Source organism: Eumetopias jubatus, unplaced genomic scaffold (assembly GCF_037043125.1).
Source record: "Eumetopias jubatus isolate StellerSeaLion01/CBP00866 unplaced genomic scaffold, mEumJub1_p1.0 scaffold_13, whole genome shotgun sequence".
In the NCBI taxonomy this organism is placed as follows: Eukaryota; Metazoa; Chordata; class Mammalia; order Carnivora; family Otariidae; genus Eumetopias; species Eumetopias jubatus.
Window position 1 is genome coordinate 76905344 of NW_028274819.1, and position 23236 is coordinate 76928579.

Below are 23236 nucleotides of genomic sequence, written 5' to 3' on the forward strand. Positions count from 1 at the left end.
AGGATATAAAATATATACAAACAAATGTAATAAACGAGAGCAAGCAATCTGTACAGAAAGAGAGGCACTAAAACATATGCTAAGTAATACAGTGAAGGGGAAGTCCACCCCGCTGTGGGATCAGAAAAGGTTCAAGGAACAGAGGCATGTGAGTTGTGCCCCCATGGCAGGTATCCATTAGATGGGCAGAGACGGTGAGATGGCGCTCAATGCACAGGAAGAACCGAATCCAAGATACAGGAGTGCAGGAGTAAAGGACCTACCTAGACAAAGGTCAGTATGCAGTCTGGCTCTCTCTACTTCAGACTGTATCATACTCTCTTCACTCCTCAGTTTCCCTCCCTGGTTCCTCTTCTACCACATGTTGTAAATTGACAATAAAACGAAAGGTGGTATTTCTTTGGCTAAGAAACCATTTATTTTATTCTCCTAATACATTACTTTATTCCTCAAAAGCTATGGTATTTTGTAGACTACCACACAGATTTAATAAAGTAAAAGCATGAGGACAAAAAATATATATATATCTTAAATGCTTGTTGCCAGTCCATACAATAAGTTAATGCTTAGTTCTTTAGGCTGCAAAAGAAAAGCGCCTACATGCAAACAGCTTGCTTTGCAAAGGAGATGAAATATCTTTATCCAAAAATTGACACAAATTTATTCAAAGTAGAAAAAATAAACAGAAAGAAAGAATGTGTTTTAAGAAAAATTACTCGCACAAAGTGACAATCCAATGCTTTATCTAGACAAACCAATATCTTACTGCAGTCATTCAAAATAATGAAATACTCTCTTGAAAATTCATCAACAGTTAGAAAAAAAAAAAAAAAGCCCCCTACTTCCAATGAATGTAAAGCAAACCAGAGAAGCAGCAGCATATATAATTCAATTTGCATGTTTCCTTATAGTCCAACTACAAACATAACCAGCAGGTATAGTGGATCTAGGCATAGAGGACACACCACATGTCGGGAAGGGTGGCAGTAATGAGTGCTGCCAGACAAGGGGTGTCTTGGACAGTGAACCTGTTCTCTGTACATTGAGAGTACTGAATAGTCTGTGCACTCAGAAAGGAGAAGGAAATTCAACAAAAAATACCATTACAGACCCATGTCTTTAATATTTTCTCCTGGAAGCAAGGGTGGTTCTTCCATTTCTGCTAATTTGTTAGATTCCCTCAGGACCTGGATTGGAAAGGGGAGGAGGGAGCAAGAAAAGAAACACGTTTTATTCAAAGGCTACTTTTTCACTCCAATTGCAATTGAGCATGCTTGCTCTTATTTAAAGTTATAACATTATATCACACATACTACTTTAAATCAAACTATAGAAACTGTGGTGTTGGTATGTGTAACATGTGAAGTTGCTGTTTTTCTACCCAGCATTTACGAGTGCCTACTTCGTGTAGGGTACCGTACAAAACACCTGACATGTTCTCAGTGAATCCCACAACAGCCCTATAAAGGGTAGGTGTTATTATCCTCATTTCCTAAATGAAGAAAAACAGGTCAGAAGTGACAACTGATTTGTTCAAGATCACACAGCTAACAAGTCAGAATCTACGTATGAATTACAATTTAGTGGACTGCAAAGCCCATGTTCTTTCCATTAAGCCATGCCCAGGGGCCTTAGTGCATTTAAACCAGGATAAAATCAAACTCTTATGTACATTTAATGTTTAGAGAATTTGCAAATGATGGTGATAAAATATCTTGTTGAAAAAGAGATATTAAATAGATTAAAATCATGATCAACAACTGTTACTGAATAGTTACCTTACAAAGGACGCTACACTGGATTCCAAGAATGTACAGATAAACATGGTTGTATAATGGATTTACAACCCAAACAACACACACACACACACACACACACACACACACACACACACACACAGTTGTCATATGCTAAATATAAATACGTCCCCCTAGCTACCATGAGCCTCCCCACCTCTGCCCCTTTCACTACCAAACAATAATCTTCATTGTCTCCGATTTTTTTTAGCTCCCATTAATTCCTCACCATTGTGCTATCTGGCTTTGCCACCAAACCCAATCATTCTAGGGAACCCACTTTTCTTCTCAATCACCTCCTCATTATTAAAGATAATGAACATTTCTCAGTCTTTATTTTTATCTCTTAACGACATTCGACACTGCCTACACTTGCCTGCTTCTTGAAAACATACTGTCCTGTTAAACTCTTCCTTCTCTGACCATTCTTTTTCAATGACCTTTAATTCCCTTTCCTCAACCTTCCCCGTTCCCCAGCGGTTTGTCCATATCTCACTTTACTCACTTCCTGATATCTCATACCTTATCTATGACTTCACCTAACTATCCATGCTGCCAACCAAGAGTTTTCTTGGACTCCCTATAGGTTCCATTCATCCCACTACAAATGTTCCTCCCCAATCAGATGTCCCCCAGACACCCTGAACTCAACAGATCTCAAATTAACCTGTGTTCCATACTTAGCAAAGGACACCAGCATCTATTTGGTTGTCTAAGCCAGTTTTGGGGGAAGGCGGAGCAGTGGTGTCTGTGCAGACTCGGGCCTTCTGCTTCAACCTTGACTCGTTTCAGTAGACTGAGAACCAATACCACTAGAAAAAAGATGCTCAGTTTTTTAAGCAGCTTTTGACTCTCATTTCCTTCAATCCAAAAAGTAGACTTAGAGTCTTCAAAAGAAGGTCAAAAGGAAGAAAAAAACCACTGCTGCTTTAAAGGTCACCTTCTGCAGGCCCTCAAACTCGGTTAGAGGTGTCTTCTGCATGAGCTCCTATCTAGCACTTACCACACCACTCTGCTTATCTGTTTTCTTGCTACCAAACTCTGAGAGAAGAGGTATCATATCTTATACACTTCAGAATACCAAACTGAAATATAACACAAGCCATATACATAACTTTTAATTTTCTAGTAGTCACATTAAAGTAAAAAGGAACATGCAAAACTGATTCTATTTTACTTAATCCAATAAATAAAAAATATTGTCATTTCAACATGTATTTTTAAAGTATTAAGGAGATATTTTATAATCTTTTATTCATACTAAGCCTTTGAAACCCAGAGTGTATTTTCTACCTACAGCATATTTCAATCTAGACTAGCCACATTTCAAGTGCTCAACAGCCATATTTCTAGTGGTGTCCATATTGGGCAATACTAATCTAATGAATCTAATTCTTCTTTTTTTTTCTTGAAGATTTTATTTATTTATTTGACAGAGAGAGAGAGAGCACAAGAGGGAGAAGCAGACTCCCCACTGAGCAGGAAGCCTGATGCAGGGCTCGATCCCAGGACTCTGGGATCATGACCTGAGCCGAAGGCAGACACTTTGCCTAATGAGCCACCCAGGCACCCCGAATCTAATTCTTCTTGATAATTAAGTCATTCTTTACTTTAAGTTAGGTGCTTAGGAGGATTAGACAAAACAGTTAGACATTATTGCCATAGCCCAATGTTTACCTAAGGCCAATAAACTAAGAACTACAAAGAACAAATTAATTCTGTTCAATAAGCTTGCAATCTAAACAAATTATATCATACTTTTGAAAGTTTAACTATTTGTTTCATAAAGTAACCTTAACACAATACCTAAAGATCTAAAACATACACACACATATAATTTTTTATATTCCGCATTCTAAAACTCATTCATATTTTTGAATGGCATCTAGTTGCCAGTTCACGACATAGCCTTTTATGAAGTCACAGAAGAAAGAGAGCAGAAGGAGGGAGGGAGAGAAGGAGGAAGGATGAGCCTATAAAGATGCAGAAAAACAGGATACAAACTTACAATATGCAAATATATAGACCTTTCCTGGGTTCAAATCCTGACTGTGCCACACGCTAAGGGCTCTTGGGTAGAGTGCTCAACTTCATTATGCCTCTATAAAATGGTAATAATCATACTACCCCACAAAAGTGTTAAATGAGTTAATACATTTAAAGCATTTATACCAGTGTTGTCACATAATATATACTTAATGTTTTCTATTGATCACAATAATAAAAATTCAGACTAACAACTGATGACTAGAATCTGGTAAAAATTTCTAATTATGAAAACAAAAGAATTAGATTGAAAAATACAAATAACTAACATAGTACACAAAGAACAAAAATCAAACATGCTACACATGTGAAAGATCACCTAAAAATGCTTTATCCTGAGACGCCTGGGTGGCTCAGTCAATTAGGCATCTGTCTTCGTCTCAGGTCATGATCCCGGGGTCCTGGGATTGAGTCCCACATCAGGTTCCCTGCTCAGCGCGGAGTCTGCTTCTCCCTCTGCCCTCCCCCTCCACATGCATACACTCTCTCTCCCAAATAAATAAAATCTTTAAAAAATAAATAAAATAAAATGTTTTATCCTTTGCCTATCATCTACCACCTGACTTGGAAATACAAAGATCCTGTCCCTTACAAGGCCGCAGGAGTTCCTACACTGCACAGGTATACATCCTTATAGCCACTACAGTGTTGTTCCCCAGGACTTACTGTCTTTCTATATCCCTACACTCAGAAGAAAACTACAAAGCCCAGAAAGTATGTGCTGTAATACAGGAACAGAGAGGAAGGCAGTTCTGGCACAAACACATGGTAGTACGGGAGGAGTAATCTTCGTAAGTAAAGCTTTGTAAAGTGAAAAAAAAGGGAGACTCAAGCAAGTCGTGCACGTTGAGAGCCATATGTTCTCTTATACTTGCTCTGACCAGAATGTCAGAGAGCAAGGCAATGAAGAGAAGCCAGTCAAGATCCCATATCTGCCCAGAAAAGCTGCCCCAGATGGCAGACTTTTAACAACAGACACACACTAGCGGATATACATAAACAACTCACTTCAGAACTGAAGATATAAAAAGGAATTCAAAAGAGTGAATAGAGCAGGGCAAAGGGCAATCCAGATCCTTTGTTGGCAAACGCTGACTATGAACAAATCTATCCTCATATAGAAGAGAAAAAACAGGGCCTACAAAAAAAAAGATTATTTGACAAGGAAAAGGAGGTATCAGCCTGAGGCTCAACAAAAAAGCAGTCTTCTGAAAAGAATTCTCTATAGGCATTAGTAGAAACATTTATAAGCTATTTGGTATACCCAAAAGGAAATCAACCATATTCCCTAAGAAATAAAAACATAAAGTCATAAGGACAGACACAGTGAGACTAAGAAAAATGGGTAACATAAAGAATGACTGCAAAAATTAAAAATGTAGCAACAAAATTTGTGTTGGAAATAATAAAGAACTGAATTGATTATTCAGAAAACAGCATTTATGTTGAAGGCAAACATGAAAACTGCTCTAAGAATTTGTAGGAAAAAACAGAGATAAAAACCATGAAGGAAGGGGTGCCTGGGTGGCTCAGTCATTAAGCGTCTGCCTTCGGCTCAGGTCATGATCCCAGGGTCCTGGGATGGAGCCCGCATCGTGCTCCCTGCTCTGCAGGAAGCCTGCTTCTCCCTCTCCCACTCCCCCTGCTTGTGTTCCCTCTCTTGCTGTGTCTCTCTCTGTCAAATAAATAAATAAAATCTTAAAAAAAAAAAACAAACCATGAAGGAAGATGATAAAAAACCAATAAGACTTCTATTTCCCAAAAGAAAAAAAATCGAAACGAAATAGGAGCAATAATCCAAGACACAACTGAGAACATGTTTTTGAAATGAATAGAGATTTTCTAAGTTTGATCAAAACAGTTTGCCATGTTCCACATAAAAATGAACAGGATGTGTGGGTGGCTCAGTCGGTTAAGCATCTGCCTTTGACTCAGGGCATGATCTCAGGATCCTGGGATCGAGTCCCACATAGGGCTCTTTGCTCAGTGGGGAGCCTGCTTCTCCCTCTGCCTGCCAGCCACCCCTCCCTGCCCCCATTCATGCTCAAGTGCACTGGCTCGCTCTCTCTCTCTGACAAATAAATAAATAAATAAATAAATCTTTAAAAAAAATCAATGAACAGAGGAGCACCTGGGTGGCTTAGTCTGTTAAGCATCCGACTCTTGACTTCAGCTCAGGTTATGATCTCAGGGTTGTGAGATGGAGCCCCACATCAGGCTAAGTATGGAGCCTGTTTAAGATTCTTTCTCTCCCTCCTCCTCTGCCTCTCCCCCCCTAAAAAAAAAATCAATGAACACAGATATATCTAGGTGAATCGCAGCAAATTTTTTTAACTGGAAGAATTAAAAGACAACCCATCAGAATATAGGCCAAAAGAGAGAGGTTTGGGGGTAGTTGTGTACAAAAACAAGATCCGGCCAGCTTCAATCTGTGTGTAAAACTATATTCTAGAAAACAGTAACGAAATGTTACCAAATCTTTGAAAGAAAATGCTGTGACCTCTCTGACATGTTTGATGGCAACAGGAAGTTATTCTCAGATATGCTAAGTCACCAAAAATATAACCCACAAGTCCTGCTTTTAAAAAAGAAAAAAAATTACCTGAGGCAATAATTAAGCTGAAAAGGGGAAATCAAAATTAAAAGTTCTATATAAAAAATTTGTGATGTACAGCAAAGACTTAAGTTTTACATCTTAACAACCCTCCTGCCCCCCCAAAAATCCATTTACTGCCACCATACTAAATTCTCTGAATCTTAGTTTCATCATTTATATTATCAAGATCTACCTTACAGGTTTGTGAATATTAAATGAGATAGCTGCATCATAAAGGCCTTTGCAAGGTGCTATTAAAATGCAAAACATACTTATTATTCACTTAGTAGCATCAAGGTAAGTTTTTACTGTCTCTTTCCACAATGGCCTAATCACATGGTGTTTTGTCCTCCGCTCTAAAATAGACAGGAATTAATATTTGAGACCTCGTATCATAAATCTCTCACACCCCTGAAAATTTAGCTACAAAATAACAAGCATCTTACCATTTCAAGGAAAGCAGCAAGAAGAGTGATGTCAACATCATGGCACTCTAAGATGGCCCTCATTTTTGTTGCCCCTTCACATCTAAAATTTGGCACCTATCCATGACCCAAAGTGCCTCCATGGGAGCTCTGGAATCAAGGGACCCAGGAGGAGCCTCACCCACTTGTGCAGCAGGTAATAGGCAGACAGAACCACGTACGGGCTATGCAAACAGCAGGAGCCTGTGAACGGCCTCCAAACCTTCTTGGCTGCAATACCTGGAAAACACTAACTTGGGCAGATCCCCATGGATGAGAAAGCCTTTACAGAAGTCCAGGTTTCTAAAGGAGAAGTTCCAGCACGCCACTGGAAGGAAGAAAAAAAAGTCTGGACACATGAGAGTGGGTAAGAGGAGCTTTGCCAGCATCACCCCTCCTCAGGAGGTTCCACAGCTCAGAGAGAAAGCAGGTTGGCAGTCCCTCCCATGGGGAAAAGGGGAGAGCAGTGAGTCAGTGCCCAGCTAAAGAAATCCATCTCTCTTCCACAGCACCCAAAGTAGTAACACAAGAGCTCCAAGACAGGGGGAAAGGAGGAGTTCAGGAAAGAGACAGGTAAGAATTTCAGAGGGCATGAAAGGGATGCCGTTCTTCATTGTGTACTCCAATAGGAAGCCCACCCATGAGTCACTGGGAAAACCTCACCCAAAGATGCCCTCCTCTTGAGCCACAGGAACCCTCAACATCCCAAGTACCAAACCCTCCTCACCTACAGTGAGTACAAAGGAACCCCCATCATCAGGCTCTCGGCAGATTTTTCAGCAGTAATCTAGCCAGGAGAGAATGAAATGATATATTCAAAGTAATAAAAGGAAAAAAACTGCCAGCCATGAATATTTTATCCAGCAAAGGCATCCTTCAGAAGGATAGGATTGAAGAAACAATAAAGACTTTCCCAGAAAAACAAATGCTGAGAGAGTTCATCTCCACTAGGTCTGCCTTGCAAAAAATGCTGAAAGGAGTTCCTCAAACTGAAATTTAAAAAATACCAATAGAAACATAAAAACATATGAAAATATACATCTCATTGGTAAAGGTAAATATATCGTCAGATTCAGAAAACTGATTCTGTAATAGGATAGTATGTTAAACTCTTAACTATATTATAAAGGTTAAAAGAAAAGAATATTAGGGCGCCTGGGTGGCTCAGTTGGTTAAGTGACTGCCTTCAGCTCGGGTCATGATCCTGGAGTCCCAGGATCGAGTCCCACATCGGGCTCCCTGCTCAGCGGGGAGTCTGCTTCTCCCTCTGACCCTCCCCCCCTCATGCTCTCTCTCTCTCTCTCATTCTCTCTCTCAAATAAATAAATAAAATCTTTAAAAAAAAGAATATTAAAAATAACTGTAGCCAGTATAATTTAATGAATACACAATATAAAAAAGAGGTAAAGTACAGCATCAAAAACATAAAAGGTTCAGTGCAATCTCTATCAAAATCCCAATGACATTTTTCACAGAAATAGAACAAAAAAATCCTAAAATTTACACGGAACCACAAAAGATCCCAAATAGCCAAAGCGATCTTGAAAAAGAACAAAACTAGAGGGTAAACTTCTTGATTTCAAACTGTATTACAAAGCCATAGGAATCAAAACATTATAGTACTGGCATAAAAACAGACATGAAGATCAGTGGAACGGAATACAGAGCACCAGAAATAAACCCACATATATATATGGCCAATTAATTACAACAAAGTTGCCAAGAATATACAATGGGGAAAGGATAGTCTCTTCAATACATGATGCTGGGAAAACTGGACAACTATGTGCAAAAGAGTGAAACTGGGCCCCTATCTTATACCATACACAAAAATCAACTCAAAATAGATTAAAGATTTGAACATACTCCTAGATGAAAACATAGAGGGTAAGACTCATTGGCATCAGTCTTGGCAAAAGTTTTTTGAATTTGACACCAAAAGCAAAGGGAAAATGAAAAAAAAAAAAAAACTAAACTAAAAAGGTTCTGCACAATAAAGGAAACCAGCAACAAAATGAAAAGGCAACCTACCTGATGGGAGAAAACATCTGCAAACATGATAAGGGGTTAATATCTAAAATATATAAAGAACTCCTACAACTCAATAATGTATTTGGAAATTTTTATAATAAAATACTAGGTGGGCGGGGGGGGAGGCGGAGTAAGGACTTTAAACTTGACCAGTCACGTAAAGGAAAATCATGGGAGGCCTCTGATAGAGGTAAATGACATACTTAAGGAGATATACAAAACTAAATATGATAAAGGTGAAATTATAATAATCTAAGAGAGAAACAGCAAAATCCTGGATTACTCTGTGGTAGTAGAAATAAAAAGGAATATTTGATACTTGTTGGAAGAAGTGATCAGATTTGACCCTAAGCTTATGAAACAAATACAAGCAATTATTTGAGTAACACTTGATAATTTTTACTTCAGAAGAACTGCATTTCAGATATTTCAGTAATAAAGAAGAAATACAGATTCAACAAAACAAGAGGAGAACTCAAAAACACCAGGGCCTACCTTCCTAAAATGGGGTCTGAAGAATGAAGGCAGCAAACCCAGACTGATTCATTAGGTCTTTCTGCATTAACATAGAAATACCTTTAGTGTAGAAAAAGTCATAGGACTCTCAAACATGAGAGGAGGAGAGAAGTTCCCTGGAATACACAAAACATGATACAGATACATGAGATCCCTGCCTGCCTCAGGAACTCTGCCTGCATCAGTGGATAAGATGCTATAAGGTCTGCTCTTTGATAGCATTTAATACAGTATTTAATCCTTTTCTTATTATTAAGAAAAATCTATTCATCATATTAAAATCTTACTGGTGGAAAAAAGCCATCCATACAGACTGAACTTTATAATTCTTTTATTCCTAAAACATAATTCAGTTTTGCTCTCTCCCCAATGAAAATGTTCCCCATTTTCTTCCACGCCCTCTTGATCAAACTATTTTCAAACTGCTCAGTAACTTTCCATGTGACTTTAAGCTACCTCCCTTTCTCTCCCTCTCTCTCCCTTTCTCTCCAATCAGGAAATTACTATAAAGGAAATTCAGAAACCTTGTCTATAATGATGATCTGGATGTGAGCAAGTTTATGGGTCAGTTTTCACATGGAATGCCAGATGACAGAAAAACAGGAAAGAATATTTTGTAAATCTGCAAAACACTACATTATAGTCACCTGAAAGGGAAAAATGAGTCTGTAAAAGTTACAAACTACCCTCCACAGTTTCTTTATATACTAAAACTGTGAAGGAAAAAAGTTACGTACTCATTCTTCATTAGGTAATTCTAGTAAAAAAAAAAAAAAATTGTTAACATCAATTTTATTTTTTTATACAACTTGACTGACAAAACACAAAGTAGGCAAATGAACCATACAAACAAAAATCTGAACAGGGTAGAGCCACAAACTGGCATCTGGGATAAATCTTATTGGTTATATATTTGAAAGTACAAATCTGAGCACAGGGAAGCCCCTTTTTATTATAACACTGCCAAGGACAATTTGGTTTTCACTTGAAACCACAACTACCAAAGGCTGGATAACACTGTATCACCATCAATGATTCAACAACAAAAAAGAGTAAATATCTAAAGGGGAACGGTTTGGAAAGCATCACTTCATGCTATGAGTTAAATTGTGCCTTCCTCCCCCTAATGAAGATAGGTTCAAGTCCTGACTCACAGTATCTGGGAATGTGATCGAATTTGGAAATAGGGCCACTGCAGATGTAATTAGCTAAGAAGAGGATATACCGGAGTCAGATGGCCCCTAACCTGATATAACTGCTGTCCTTATAAGAAGAGGACCCCATGAAGACACAGAGATAAAGGTGGGTTTTTCCATAATTCTCAGTGGACACCAGCTAGGTGTCCTACAATTAAATCATTACACTAACACTCACAAGTTGCAAAGACTCCACATGCTAAGGTCTCTCAGTCCACACAACTGACCCCCACTTCAAGCACCAATCTCAAGTCCTAGACTGTCACCTGTACATCTGACCAACCATCCATAAGTCAGGTCCCCATGACTCCCCTCCCAAGTTCAATAATTTGCTAGAATGGCTCACAAAACTCTGGGCCACACTTTATCCACATTTACCTGTTTATTATAAAGGACACAACTCAGAAACCGCCAGCTGGAAGAACCTGGAGGGCAAGGTACAAGGTAAGAGGGTGTATGGAATTTCCATGCCCTCTCTGGGCAGGCACATCACCCTCCCAGTACCTACAAGGATTCACTAGTCCAGAAGCTCTCCAAACCCTTTCAGTTAGGATGTTTCTATGGAGGCTTCATTACTCAGACATGAGTGATTCAATCATTGGCCATTAATGATTAAATCAAACTCTAGCTCCTCTCCCTTTCCCAGGGAAGGGAGTGGGGCTGAAAGTTCCAAACCTCTAGTCACAAGGATGGTTCCCCTGACAACCGGGCCCCCATCCTTGGAGGCTTTCCCCAAACATCACCTCATTAACATAAACTCAGGTATAGTTGAAAGGTGTGTGTTGTAACAAAAGATGTTTCTTTCACTTTTATCACTCTGAACTGTTTCAGGAGCCAGAAACCAAAGCCAAATATTTTATTAAAAGATCCTCCTATGACTCTTATCACTTAGTAAATGACAAAGGTTTTAGGAGCTCTGTCCAGGAGCTGAGGATGAAGACCAAAATACGTGCGTCTTATTATATCACACTACGACACTGCAGAAGGTGAGAGGATAAATTGTGTGTCCGGGGCCACTCAGTTCACGGTGCTCTGTTACAGAAGCCCTCACAGTGAGCACACCCAAGATCAAGAAAAATTTTCAAATCTGAATCTTGAATAATTTTAAAGGCAAGCTGTTCTTAAGTGTGAAAACTTGGAAGTCTTTCAGACGATGAATGGCTAAACTGTGGTACATCTATACAAAGGAAGATTATTCAGCAATACAAAGAAATGAGTTTTCAAGACAAAAAAAAGAAACGGAGGAAACTTAAAGGCATGCCATTAAGTGAGAGAAGCCAATTGGGCTAGGTGTTAGATGATTCCAACTATACACATTCTGAAAAAGGCAAATCGATGTAGAGAGTAAACAGATGAGTCGCAGGGGTTCAGTGAAAGGAGGGAGGGGAGACAAACAGGCAGAGGAGAGAGGATTTTCAGGGCAGTGAAACTACCAGGCATGATACAGTAAGGGTGGAAACATGTCATTATACATTTGTCAAAACCCACAAAATGTACAACACAAAGAGTGAATCCTTACGTAAACTACGGGTTTTAATTAATAATAATGTGTAAGTATTGGTTCATCAATTATAACAACTGCACCACACTAATACAAGATGTAAATAGGAGAAACTGTGGGAGTGGGGGGCGGGGGAACATAGGGCTGCAGACTTTTTATTTTCTAATTGAGAACATTAAAATAACCACAATAATGACTACTATCTATGAGCAACATCATTTTATAACAGAAAGATCTTATTTAAAACCAAAAAGTTTGGGGCGCCTGGGAGGCTCAGTCATTAAGCATCTGCCCTTGGCTCAGGTCGTGATCCCAGGGTCCTGGGATCGAGCCCCGAGTTGGGCTCCATGCTTGGCTGGAAGCCTGCTTCTCCCTCTCCCACTCCCCCTGCTTGTGTTCCCTCTCTCACTCTGTCAAATAAATAAAAAAAATCTTTAAAAAAAAGAAAAAGTTAGGAGGATGTACTCTTGTGATACAGAATAGTCCTTCCTTGATAAAAAGATGGCTCAGGAACAGAATATCTGTCAAAATGAAGTAGAAGTAGCTAGGTAGACAGATGAAATATTCTCTTAATTACTTTCATTTAGCCCCACACCAAGGAAAATAAAATCATGAACTGGCCTAGTTAATGCACTGCTTTTAGAAGATCATTATTCAACTAGTGCTAATAATATCCCTGAAAGAGAAGTAGTAGTAGTGCTATTCCCATTTATAAATGGGGTAACTGACACTTAAAGAAGTTCAGCAACTTTTCCAAGGTGACATATACCTTGCAACAGCAGCTAAACTTGAACTGTATAACTGTACTAAAGATTATGTTCATGACATGATAGCATCCTAGTGCAACTGTATAGCAAGCAACTGGCATGAGGGATGGGAGGCTGAGAGAGAGATCAGGACCAGAGGTTAAGAGGTGGAAGTCATCCATAAAGAAACAACAGCTGAAGATATGAGGGGCGGGGGGGGGGGGGCGGTGCGGGGAAGAGCATAAGGAAGAAAGAAGGGAGTTAGGGAGTGAGCAAGGGCTGAAGGACACATTAAGGTCATGTCTTCTGGCTGAGGAGAAAGGAAGAGCTAAGTGTACAAAGGAGGGGCAGCCAGAAAAGAAGCGAACCAAAAATTGTCATCAGGTTTGAAATTGGGGGCCATCGTCTTTGACTCCTCTCTCCCCCTAATCTACAACATTCACGCAGCTTGAACACATTACGTCCATATATATATGTTTTCAAATCTGTCCCTTACTTTGTATTTTTTCATTACCCTAGTACATGTCTTTTATCAATTTTTACTTGGAATCGTTCAAAGAGCCTCCAAACATGTCTCCTTGTTTTCCTTCTACCTGCCTCTAAGTAATTCTACCTGTTTGTGTAGCCACATTTTCTTTTACTCCTCCCCCCACAATTCCCAATAAATGTGAACTTACACACACTGTTCAATTCTTGATTTTTTTAACTGTCTTGAATATATTTTCATATCCACATGTGGAGATCCACCTCCTCTTTCCAAAGACTGCATAGTACTCAATTATAAACACATAATCACCCCCCCAAAAAACATTTCTATTGTTTCCAGACTTTTGTCATTACAAATTTTAGCATCAACTTCTCAAGTTTTAACCATATTATTTACAGAATAAGCAAGAATTAAAATCTGAACACTACTGAGCATTTCTATCCCTCCCTTAAGTATATATACTTAAGTATATTAAGTATACTTAAAACATTTTATTTTCATAATAGGAAGCTATTGATTCTTACATATCAAACTTGGCTTTTAGTATGCTTTGTAATTTTCTTATTGAAAGTTGGACATGACATACTAGGTAAAATGAACTGAAATAAGCAGGCCTTTCGCGATGTGGAGGTGAGGCGTGGAGGTGGGAGGGGAAGTGTTAGTCCTATGACTAAGTCCTATAGTCCTCAGTCTTTGAAGGAGCTTGTGCCCCTGGACCACAATACTCACAAGTGCTTCTTGGTCTCCACCCCCAAGGTGGGACAGGGTGGCTAGAGGATACTGGAGTTTGTATTTCTACCTCTCTTCCCCCAGGTAGAAGACTAGAGGCTAGAATTGGGTATTTCCCCTTTCCCAGGTCGGGTAGGCTCTGACAAAACCAGGTAGGATAGGCTAGTAAAATAGTTTCTCTTGAGGGTAGGCCTTACCAAAAAGAACAGAATGCTTTGGACTTATTTCAAACTGCCTATTTTTCCCCTCCCTCTGCCAGAAAGCAAGAGATTTTTCTCACTCTTCTGTGTGGAAACCTGGTAGGGTTTTTGTCAGTAAAACTCACAAAAGTATGAAGACCTCCTAGGTGTGGGGTGTCCTGGAGTTTAACTCTCAGACTTGTCCACACTGAGCCTCCAGCAATTCATCAATTACAGTTCCTGTTTTGATACTCCAAACTGGTTCCTGAGAAGGTTTCTGCTTGTGGGTTTCTGCTCTACCTGTCTGGCCAATTTGGAGGGCAGCAATTTGCCTTGTGACCTCAGTTCTCTGATCGATCTAAGAAGAGTTGTTGACTTTCAACTTGTTCTGCTTTTTATTTGTTAACAACAGAGTGATGACTTCCAAGTTCCTTTTTATAACTAGTCATCTAATTAAAGTCTTTTGTTTCTAATAATATTCATTTGATTTTCTTAATTTCCAGGTAAAAATTTGCTTATTTTGCCTTTCCTTTTCAATAATATGCCTACCATGTATTTCTCTTATCTAATTGCATCAGATAGTACTTATACACAATGCTAATTAACATAGGCATGATAGGAGGTAACCCTATCTTGTTCTTTAATGGGAATACTTCTGTTTTAATACTGTACTATTAAGTAAGATGCTTACGTAAATATTTACCTATTCCCCTCTAATTAAAAAGTTCTAAAAATCTGAAAGATGTTGAATTTTGTCAAATATCTTTCATTATGTGCCTTCTCTGTATATATAAAGATGATTATAGGGAATCATGTGTGGGTTGTAATAGAAATTATACTAGCAGCACTTTCATTATGCTCAGTCTTGAAGTCTGAAACACTCCTTGTCTTCTCCAGAATTAGCATCATATTAATTAGTATTCCACCTAATTAAATAACCTTTAGGCACATAATACTATTCCTTATCTCCTTACTATCGACTGAATATAGTTGATATTATTCCTGTTGCTTTCACATGTATCATTTTTTCATACTTTCCGATTTTTAAATAATCTCTATTTATGATTCTATTGTAATTGGCTCTTTTTACTAATCTTAACACATTCGGAGTTTTTATTCTTTTAAACCTTATGGGGGGTTTGTAATATCTTCAAATCACATCAAATTAATTACAAACCTAACAGAATGGTAGGCAAGGCATTACTTACTAGAGCCTAGCCAACTGCTGCCATCATAAGCTTGTGGTGAGCAGAGCTGAGGAGGTTTTACTCTGATACCCAGCCTTGTAACTGTAAAAGTAGACATTTTTAAGGAAGAGTTTCTACGTACTACATACTAAGAGTAGTAAAAGTGTTGGTGATTCTTTTTCCTTAATCCTATTTCTATTTCTCACAAATTCTTATTTCATTATATTACTTTCATTTAAAAAAAACTAGTGTTGTTATAAAAGATAAAATCTTACAAAAGAGAGATGATGGTAACTTTGGAGAGAAAAATTTCAGTAAAACGGAAACCATGAGAGTTTGGAGTGAAATCATTTCCCTATTAAGGATAGAAATGAGACAATTATGAACATTTTCAAATGGATTTTGGTGGCTTTTTGAAGACAGAAATGAATTAGTGACTACCTTCTGTCTCTCTTCCAAATTTTCCTCATATAATTTCTTCAAAGTTCTTTTCGACATTATCTCTCTGATTATTATCCATATATCTTCTATCAGGAAAAAAAGATCATAACGGACTGGAATCACCTGATGGGGCTGAGTCTATTATTAACATACTGACCATGATCTGTTTCACTGAAGAGCAGAAGGGAGTACATTCCAGATGTGTGAGCCAGCATGAATGGAAGTGGGAATGAGCACATGACATTTAAGGGACTATAAAAAAAGAATCCCGGTTTATAGAGGTGCGGATATGTTTTGGAAAAGATGGACATACAGTGTGATAGTTTTGATGGGACCAAACATGGAGAAGCTTGAACACAAGGCTTAGAAGTCTACACTTTCTGTAAGAAACACGGATCCCCCGGAAGTTTTTTTTTAAAAGATTTATTTATTCCAGAGACAGAGAGAGAGAAAAAGTGGGGTGAGGGGCAAAGGAAGACAAGCAGACTCCCCGCTGAGCGGGAGCCCAACACAGAGCTCAATCCCAGGACCCTGAGATCATGATCTGGGCAAAATCCAAGAGTCAGACACTTAACCAACTGAGCCACCCAGGCGGCCCCCCTCCCTGGAGCATTTTTAAATAGGGGTATCATATTATGAAAGTGATTTCAGAGGAAGATCAGCCTTATGATGGTGCATTAGCTAGATCAGAGAATGGCAAACCTACCAGACAAAAGACCTAGGGGACTATTAAGAATGCAAAGACTCATGGGGCGCCTGAGTGGCTCAGTTGGTTAGGCATCTGCCTTCAGTTCAGGTCATGACCCCAGGGCCCTGCTCAGCGGGGAGTCTGCTTCTCCCTCTGCCTCTGCCACTCCCTCTGCTTGTGCTGTCAAAATAAATAAAATCTTTAAAAAAAAAAAAAAGAATGAAAGGAAAATGAGCATCAACAACTTCATATCTCTCATTCTCTTCTACTGATTCAGTCAATAAATTTTTCCTGAGTACCTTCCACATTCTAGATACTGAGCTCTAAGGATACAACAGGGAATAAGGCAAATATATCTGCCCTCAAGGGGCTTACAGCAAGTCATTTTTTTTATCCAATGAATTTTTCTTTAAATTCTTATTTTTAATAAATGCCCTCCAAATATTTTCTCATAAGTATTTTTAAATGTAGCAGCACTTCACCTGTAATATAAACTTCAGAATGTTCTGCGTTAGAATGTTTTAGAATGTTCTGTCCTCCCTGCTCCCATAGTATGCCTTCTTCATAGTATCTATCACGCAAGAATCACTGATTTCCTTACCTCCTCTCCCACTACATGACTCTAAGCTTCATGCTTGCGGAAACCATGTCTTAATGGACACCGTTTCCTCAGAATACCCAGGAAATTTTAAGAGAGTGCAGTGAGTTAGTGAATAAAGACACAGATTTTATTTGGAACGATGAATAAAACACGGAATTTCCTTCTTCCATTTCCCAGATATAGCTAACAAGTGGTTTCAGGAGTCACTTGATCAGGTGTGCTCCTCAAACTTTTCCACCAACTAAACAAAGCAAATGAGAGGACAAATGTCTCCAGTGCTGCAACTGGCCACAAGTATGAAATAGCTTTTAAGTCACATTCATTCAGGTACTGTTCTATGCAGTAGGGATATAACTAAGGGTAGACCTTACAATTAGAGAGGTCAGATGAACAGTAATAAGCAAGAAAAGGTCCTTACTTACCATTTTAGCACAATAAAACTTTATTTTTTTATAAATAAAACTTTCTAAATTTCTTTTTTATTTAATAATAATCTTTTATGCTTAATATTTTTAGGTCCAATTTAAGAATTCCTTCCTGATGAAAGTAATGAAGATATTATCACATATTTTCTTCTAAAATTTTAATATTCTGATTTTCAATTTTAGGTTTTTAATCTAATGAATTCATTGTTTGTGTATGTGCAAATTAGGAACTCAACTTTTTTTTCTAATTTCAATATGGCTACCCCAGCATGACTTCCAAATAGTTCATCCCTTCCCCACTGATTTGTTACACCATCTCTGTCATATACAGAGTCCCTACAAATATCAGTCATTCTTGAACTCTGTCATGTGTCTCCCTGATCTATTTCTGTTCTAATTACTTTAGCTTTACCAACTAATTAAGTGAATCCCCCCTCTTCATTTTTCCTCCTAAATAATCTTGACATTTTACCTTTCCATATAAACTTTAGGATCAACTTGCCAAGTTCTGCAAGACAAACTTTTGAATTTGGTTTGAAGTTATATTGCATTAACAGATAGATACTGAAAATATTTGCCATCTCCAGGCGATTGCATCTACTCATCTATTTATTTAGATTTAAGTTCTTTAATAAAGTTTATAACTTTCTCCATAAAGTTCTTACACATCTTTTATTAGATGCATCCCTGAGTAATGTACTTTTGTTGCTCTTATGACTGGAAATCTTTTTAAAATCACACTGTCCAAACATTTTTGTTAAGGAACAGAAGCATGATTTATCTTTTTTAAAGTTACCTTGTATCCAGCAACAGTGTTGGTAGTTTGCATATAGCTTTTTCTTAAATTGTCCATATAGACAATCATCTGTAAATAAAAAAAGCTTTCTTTCTTACTTTCATTTCTTATATTATTTATTCTTTTCTTATTTTACTGGCTAGGAATTCTAACATCGTGTTTCTAAGTTTAAAGACTATGCTTCTAACATTTCCCCACTAAGTATAAGACTTTATTGTGGAGTTTTGAGAGATATCCTTTACCTGGCTAAAGTTGTTCTTTTCAATTTGTAGACTCTCAAGAGTCTATGTCAGTGTGAGCAGTAGTGGTGTTAACTTCTGTTAGTAAGTGCTAACTTCAATCATTTTTCCTCTGGCTATTGAAATGATTATGTGTAATAGACACTGTTCACTGTCTATTTAATATCTGCTCTATGAGTCTTAACTCATTCTGACTAGATTTGCATATTTTCAGAACATGTCAACTTTCATGCACACACTCTAGGTAAGAAATAATCCAATTATCTCTGACCTTTGTTTCATAAAGAAAATATGAATAATGTAACATAAAAAGATAAGCAAATTTACTTGATTTAAGCCTACTAAATATTGTAAGATAGGGGCAGATGGCTAAAAACAAAACCCAAAATATTACAATTTTTATCTCATATACATAATATATACTTATATACACATAAATTATATATAAGTCATATAACATATATATTCTAAGATCAAACAGGCCTTCTAAGATAGAGATAAAAGACATAAAGTACAATTCCATTTTAATATTTGATTTTGAATTACAGACCAGCATTGGTATAAATGCCTTATTGCAGACATCTACAAAGGAAATGTTGCATAGCCCAACTTTTAATTTATCTTTTAGTCACCACCATTTAAGGAACTTACTTTAATTAAAACCCAATGCTATACAAACTAAACTTTATAAATAAACAGAGCTATGCATCTGAATTTTTAAATCCTGCATTTCATGGAAATTATTTCAGTCAGCAAATAAACCAACCAGACATCAGTTTCCTAGGTTCTTAATTCCACTAAGTGTCAAACTTTAAAAATATGTTCTTGGAACTGGAGGGTGTTATGCTGAGCAAAATAAGTCAATCAGAGAAAGACATGTATCATATGACCTCACTGATATGAGGAATTCTTAATCTCAGGAAACAAACTGAGGGTTACTGGAGTGGGGGTGGCGTGGGAGGGATGGGGTGGCTGGGTGATAAGATATTGGGGAGGGTATGTGCTATGGTGAGCGCTGTGAATTGTGCAAGACTGTTGAATCACAGATCTGTACCTCTGAAACAAATGCAATGTATGTTAAGAAAAAAAAAAGAAGATAGCAGGAGAGGAAGAATGAAGGGGGGAAATCAGAGGGGGAGATGAACCATGAGAGACTATGGACTCTGAAAAACAAACTGAGGGTTCTAGAGGGGAGGGGGGTGGGGGGATGGGTTAGCCTGGTGATGAGTATTAAAGAGGGCACGTTCTGCATGGAGCACTGAGTGTTATACACAAACAATGAATCATGGAACACTACATCAAAAACTAATGATGTAATGTATGGTGATTAACAATAAAAAAATTTTTTTAAAAAGTCTACCATAACAGGAAAAAAAAAAGTTCTTATTAAAGAAAGCTGAATTTTAAAAACTGCAGATTTATAAAAAAAATGCATTTGCATTAAAATTTTTATATGAAAGAGGGGTGGAGAAAAAAGGGGGGAGGGGAAAATTTTGTATGAAAGGATTTTTTTTTGAAACTTTTTTATTGAAATTAAGTTCCACTGCCAAGTGAAGAGGAAATGAAGCAAACAGAAACACTCTACAATTATTCACTAAGGAAGCACAACTGAATTTACCAAGGCTGAATTTGTGCTCAATTTTTCAGAACCATATGTATTGGATTTTACCTGTATATGACTCTTTCCACAACAAGCAATGCTGAAAAGGTGAAAAATACAAAGAGAATTCCACTTGAATAAATACAAGTTTCTGGTATCTAGCATAGTTCCATACCCCCTCTAATTTTCCATTCTTTTACTGATGCAGAAGCAACAAATCTTGTTTCAATAAGAAATCCTCAACAGAAGCTTTCACATTCAGCTGTTAATCAACTTTTCAGGAAAGTGTCACTGCATAATACCTATAGCAGAAAACTTCTATAATTTGATTTAAGATTCTTAGTGAAATTAGATTAGCTTTTCAATGCATGGTGTTTTTTATACTTCTATTTAAAGGCTGTTACTAAAGGAGCTTTAAAAAGGTTAAGGCTTAGGGCAGGGATAAACAGTTGAGCCCATATGGAGAACTCAAAGTCTATAGAGGTTAACCAACTTCAAATCATCTGTGAATGATGATTTTCACAACTACCATACCAAGCCCCTCATCTCACGCATAGAGCCAAACCACGATCAGGCAGAAAACAACACATAGCTGTCTGCAGTTAGGTCCACCTATAATTAACTAGCACACTTCTATTTTATGGCCACTAAAGGTATACATACTAAAAGCAAAATATCCATCAACAAACAAAATTGAGGAGAGCGACGATCAGATCTTTACTACAAAAAGCCTCTTTTTCTGATTATTTAGAAAAGCAATTTTCATTTATTAAGGAAGTAATCTGAAAACTGCTATTGCTACCTCAAAAAATGTATTAACAATATTCTTTGTCCCTTAAGAAAAGCTCACTACACATGTGAAAACTGCAGCAAAGTCACAGCAGGCTAGTCTCTCTAGGTAATGTGCTGTACAGGAATATGACCAACCTGAGCCCAAGTAAGGGCAACCCCTAGCTGTGTGCCTTAAAACACATAATTAATCTCTTCTGAATACCAGGTTTCTCACTGGTCCCATGGAGTAATAGCATCTGTCTCACAGGACTGTTGTGAAAGTTAAATGAGATGAGGCATATATCAATGTTTATCAGTACCAAGTTAGATTTTTTTCAAGTATTAGAAGCACATTCTTCTTCCCTCTCCACCTCTGAAAAGAGCACATATTTGCAATTAGGCTGCATTTTTTAAAGGATACTAACCTTTAATGTAATGTTAATCATTCATCTCCCTTCCGCAACTGAAAAAAAGACTAGTAATCAAAGATAACTTTAAAAACGAGGCAACAGGGTAACAGGCAGCCTACACACTACTAAGGAAAGTACAGTTGACCTTTGTTGCCCAAAACCATCTTCTCCTTAGTTTAACATTTAACAACTGTCTCTTCATTCATCTCATAAAGATTCTGAGGGACCCTCTAAGTTGTGAAAGATGCTAAATTCATAAGGCACTAATAGAGAGAATTCCTACAGTCATGGAGCTGATGTAGAACTTCAAAAGATTCCCTTGGTACCCTATAGTGCTAAGAAAGTAATAATTCAGTACATTTTTGTATCTAATGTTAAATCTGAAGGGACAACATGCATAAAATAATACTCCAGACAAATGTGCATATATGATCACCCTACCCATGATATTACTTCCAAATAAAATGCATGCAAATGACCTTTTCCTTCAGAAGGAAAATTACTTTGTTCTTTTTTGGGAAGGAAGGAAGGAAGGAAGGAAGGAAGGAAGGAAGGAAGGAAGGAAGGAAGGAAGGAAGGGAGGGAGGGAGGGAGGGAGGGAGGGAGGGAGGGAGGGAGGGAGGGAAGATGGGAGGGAGGGAGGGAGGGAAGAAGGGAGGGAGGGAGGGAGGGAGGGAGGGAGGGAGGAAGGAAGGAAGGAAGGAAGGGAGGGAAGAAGGGAGGGAGGGAGGAAAGGGAGGAAGGGAGGAATGGAAGGAGGGAAGGAGGGAGGGAGGGAGGGAGGACACCTAGTGCCCAGATCTTGGTTTCTAATACCATTCTCCAATAAAAGAAACCTGGGCTCCTTGAGAAATGGATGACTATTTTAAGACTGAGGCAGGAAATATCAAGATGAGCCTGGAGTATCCTGTAGTGCTTACTTAGTAAAGTAGTGACACAGAGCTCAGAACAAAACAAAACAAAAAAACCACAATGATGGGAAAACATCAAAGGGACAGAAGATCTGACTGAAATAACTCTCAATTTGGAGTTGGGACAATTTGAGCAACAAAGTAGTACTGAATTAAAATCCAAAATATACAACAGATATCCATAAGTAAATACTGATATAAATAAATGGCTGCATAAAGCAATAAATGAGAGAAAAGAGACAAATCTCCATACAGAAGAATTATGAAAAATGTATGTAGATGTCCCACTCTCAACAAGGTGGGCTTAAATATGGGCTGTGCATAGCCACTTCCTTCCAGAGAGTATAGTAGAAAAAGGAGGGGATAAAAAACAGTATTTTGCAGTGAAAAACCCTAATACTACCTCCACCAAGTGATTAAGGTTAACATCAAAAGTGATGAATCATGCTGATGGTATATACCCTTGACATGATGTGATGAAGATGGCCCTTTACCTCTGTGGTCTTCTTCCCCAAAAGACATAACCCCGGTCTATGGGTAAAATATCAGACATTCTATAAAACATCTGACGAGTGCTCTTTAAAACTGTCAGGATCATCAAAAACAAAGAGTCGAAAAGCCTGTCACAGGCAAGAGACACCTAAGGAGACATGACTGCTGAATGTAATGTGATATCCTGGATGGGATCCTAGAACAAAAACAAGAAGATCAGGTGAAAACTAAGGGTATTTGAAAAAACTGTGGGCTTTTGTTAATTATAATGTATCAACATGGGTTCATTATTTTTGAGAGATGTACCACACAAATGTAAGACATTAATAATAGAGGAAACTGAAGGTCAAGTACATAGGAACTCCTTACTATCTCTGCAATTTTTCTG

General features: G+C 37.9%; 1 protein-coding gene across 2 annotated transcripts in view; it reads right to left on the reverse strand.

Moving 5' to 3' along the window:
- Window positions 1–23236, reverse strand: part of MTMR2 (myotubularin related protein 2) — a 114364-nt gene that overhangs the window by 45744 nt on the left and 45384 nt on the right. For both annotated transcript variants that reach the window (XM_028119649.2, XM_028119650.2), the window contains one exon: window positions 1112–1187. In XM_028119649.2, the coding sequence (XP_027975450.1) occupies window positions 1112–1187 (76 nt within the window). The remainder of the gene's footprint in view (window positions 1–1111; window positions 1188–23236) is intronic.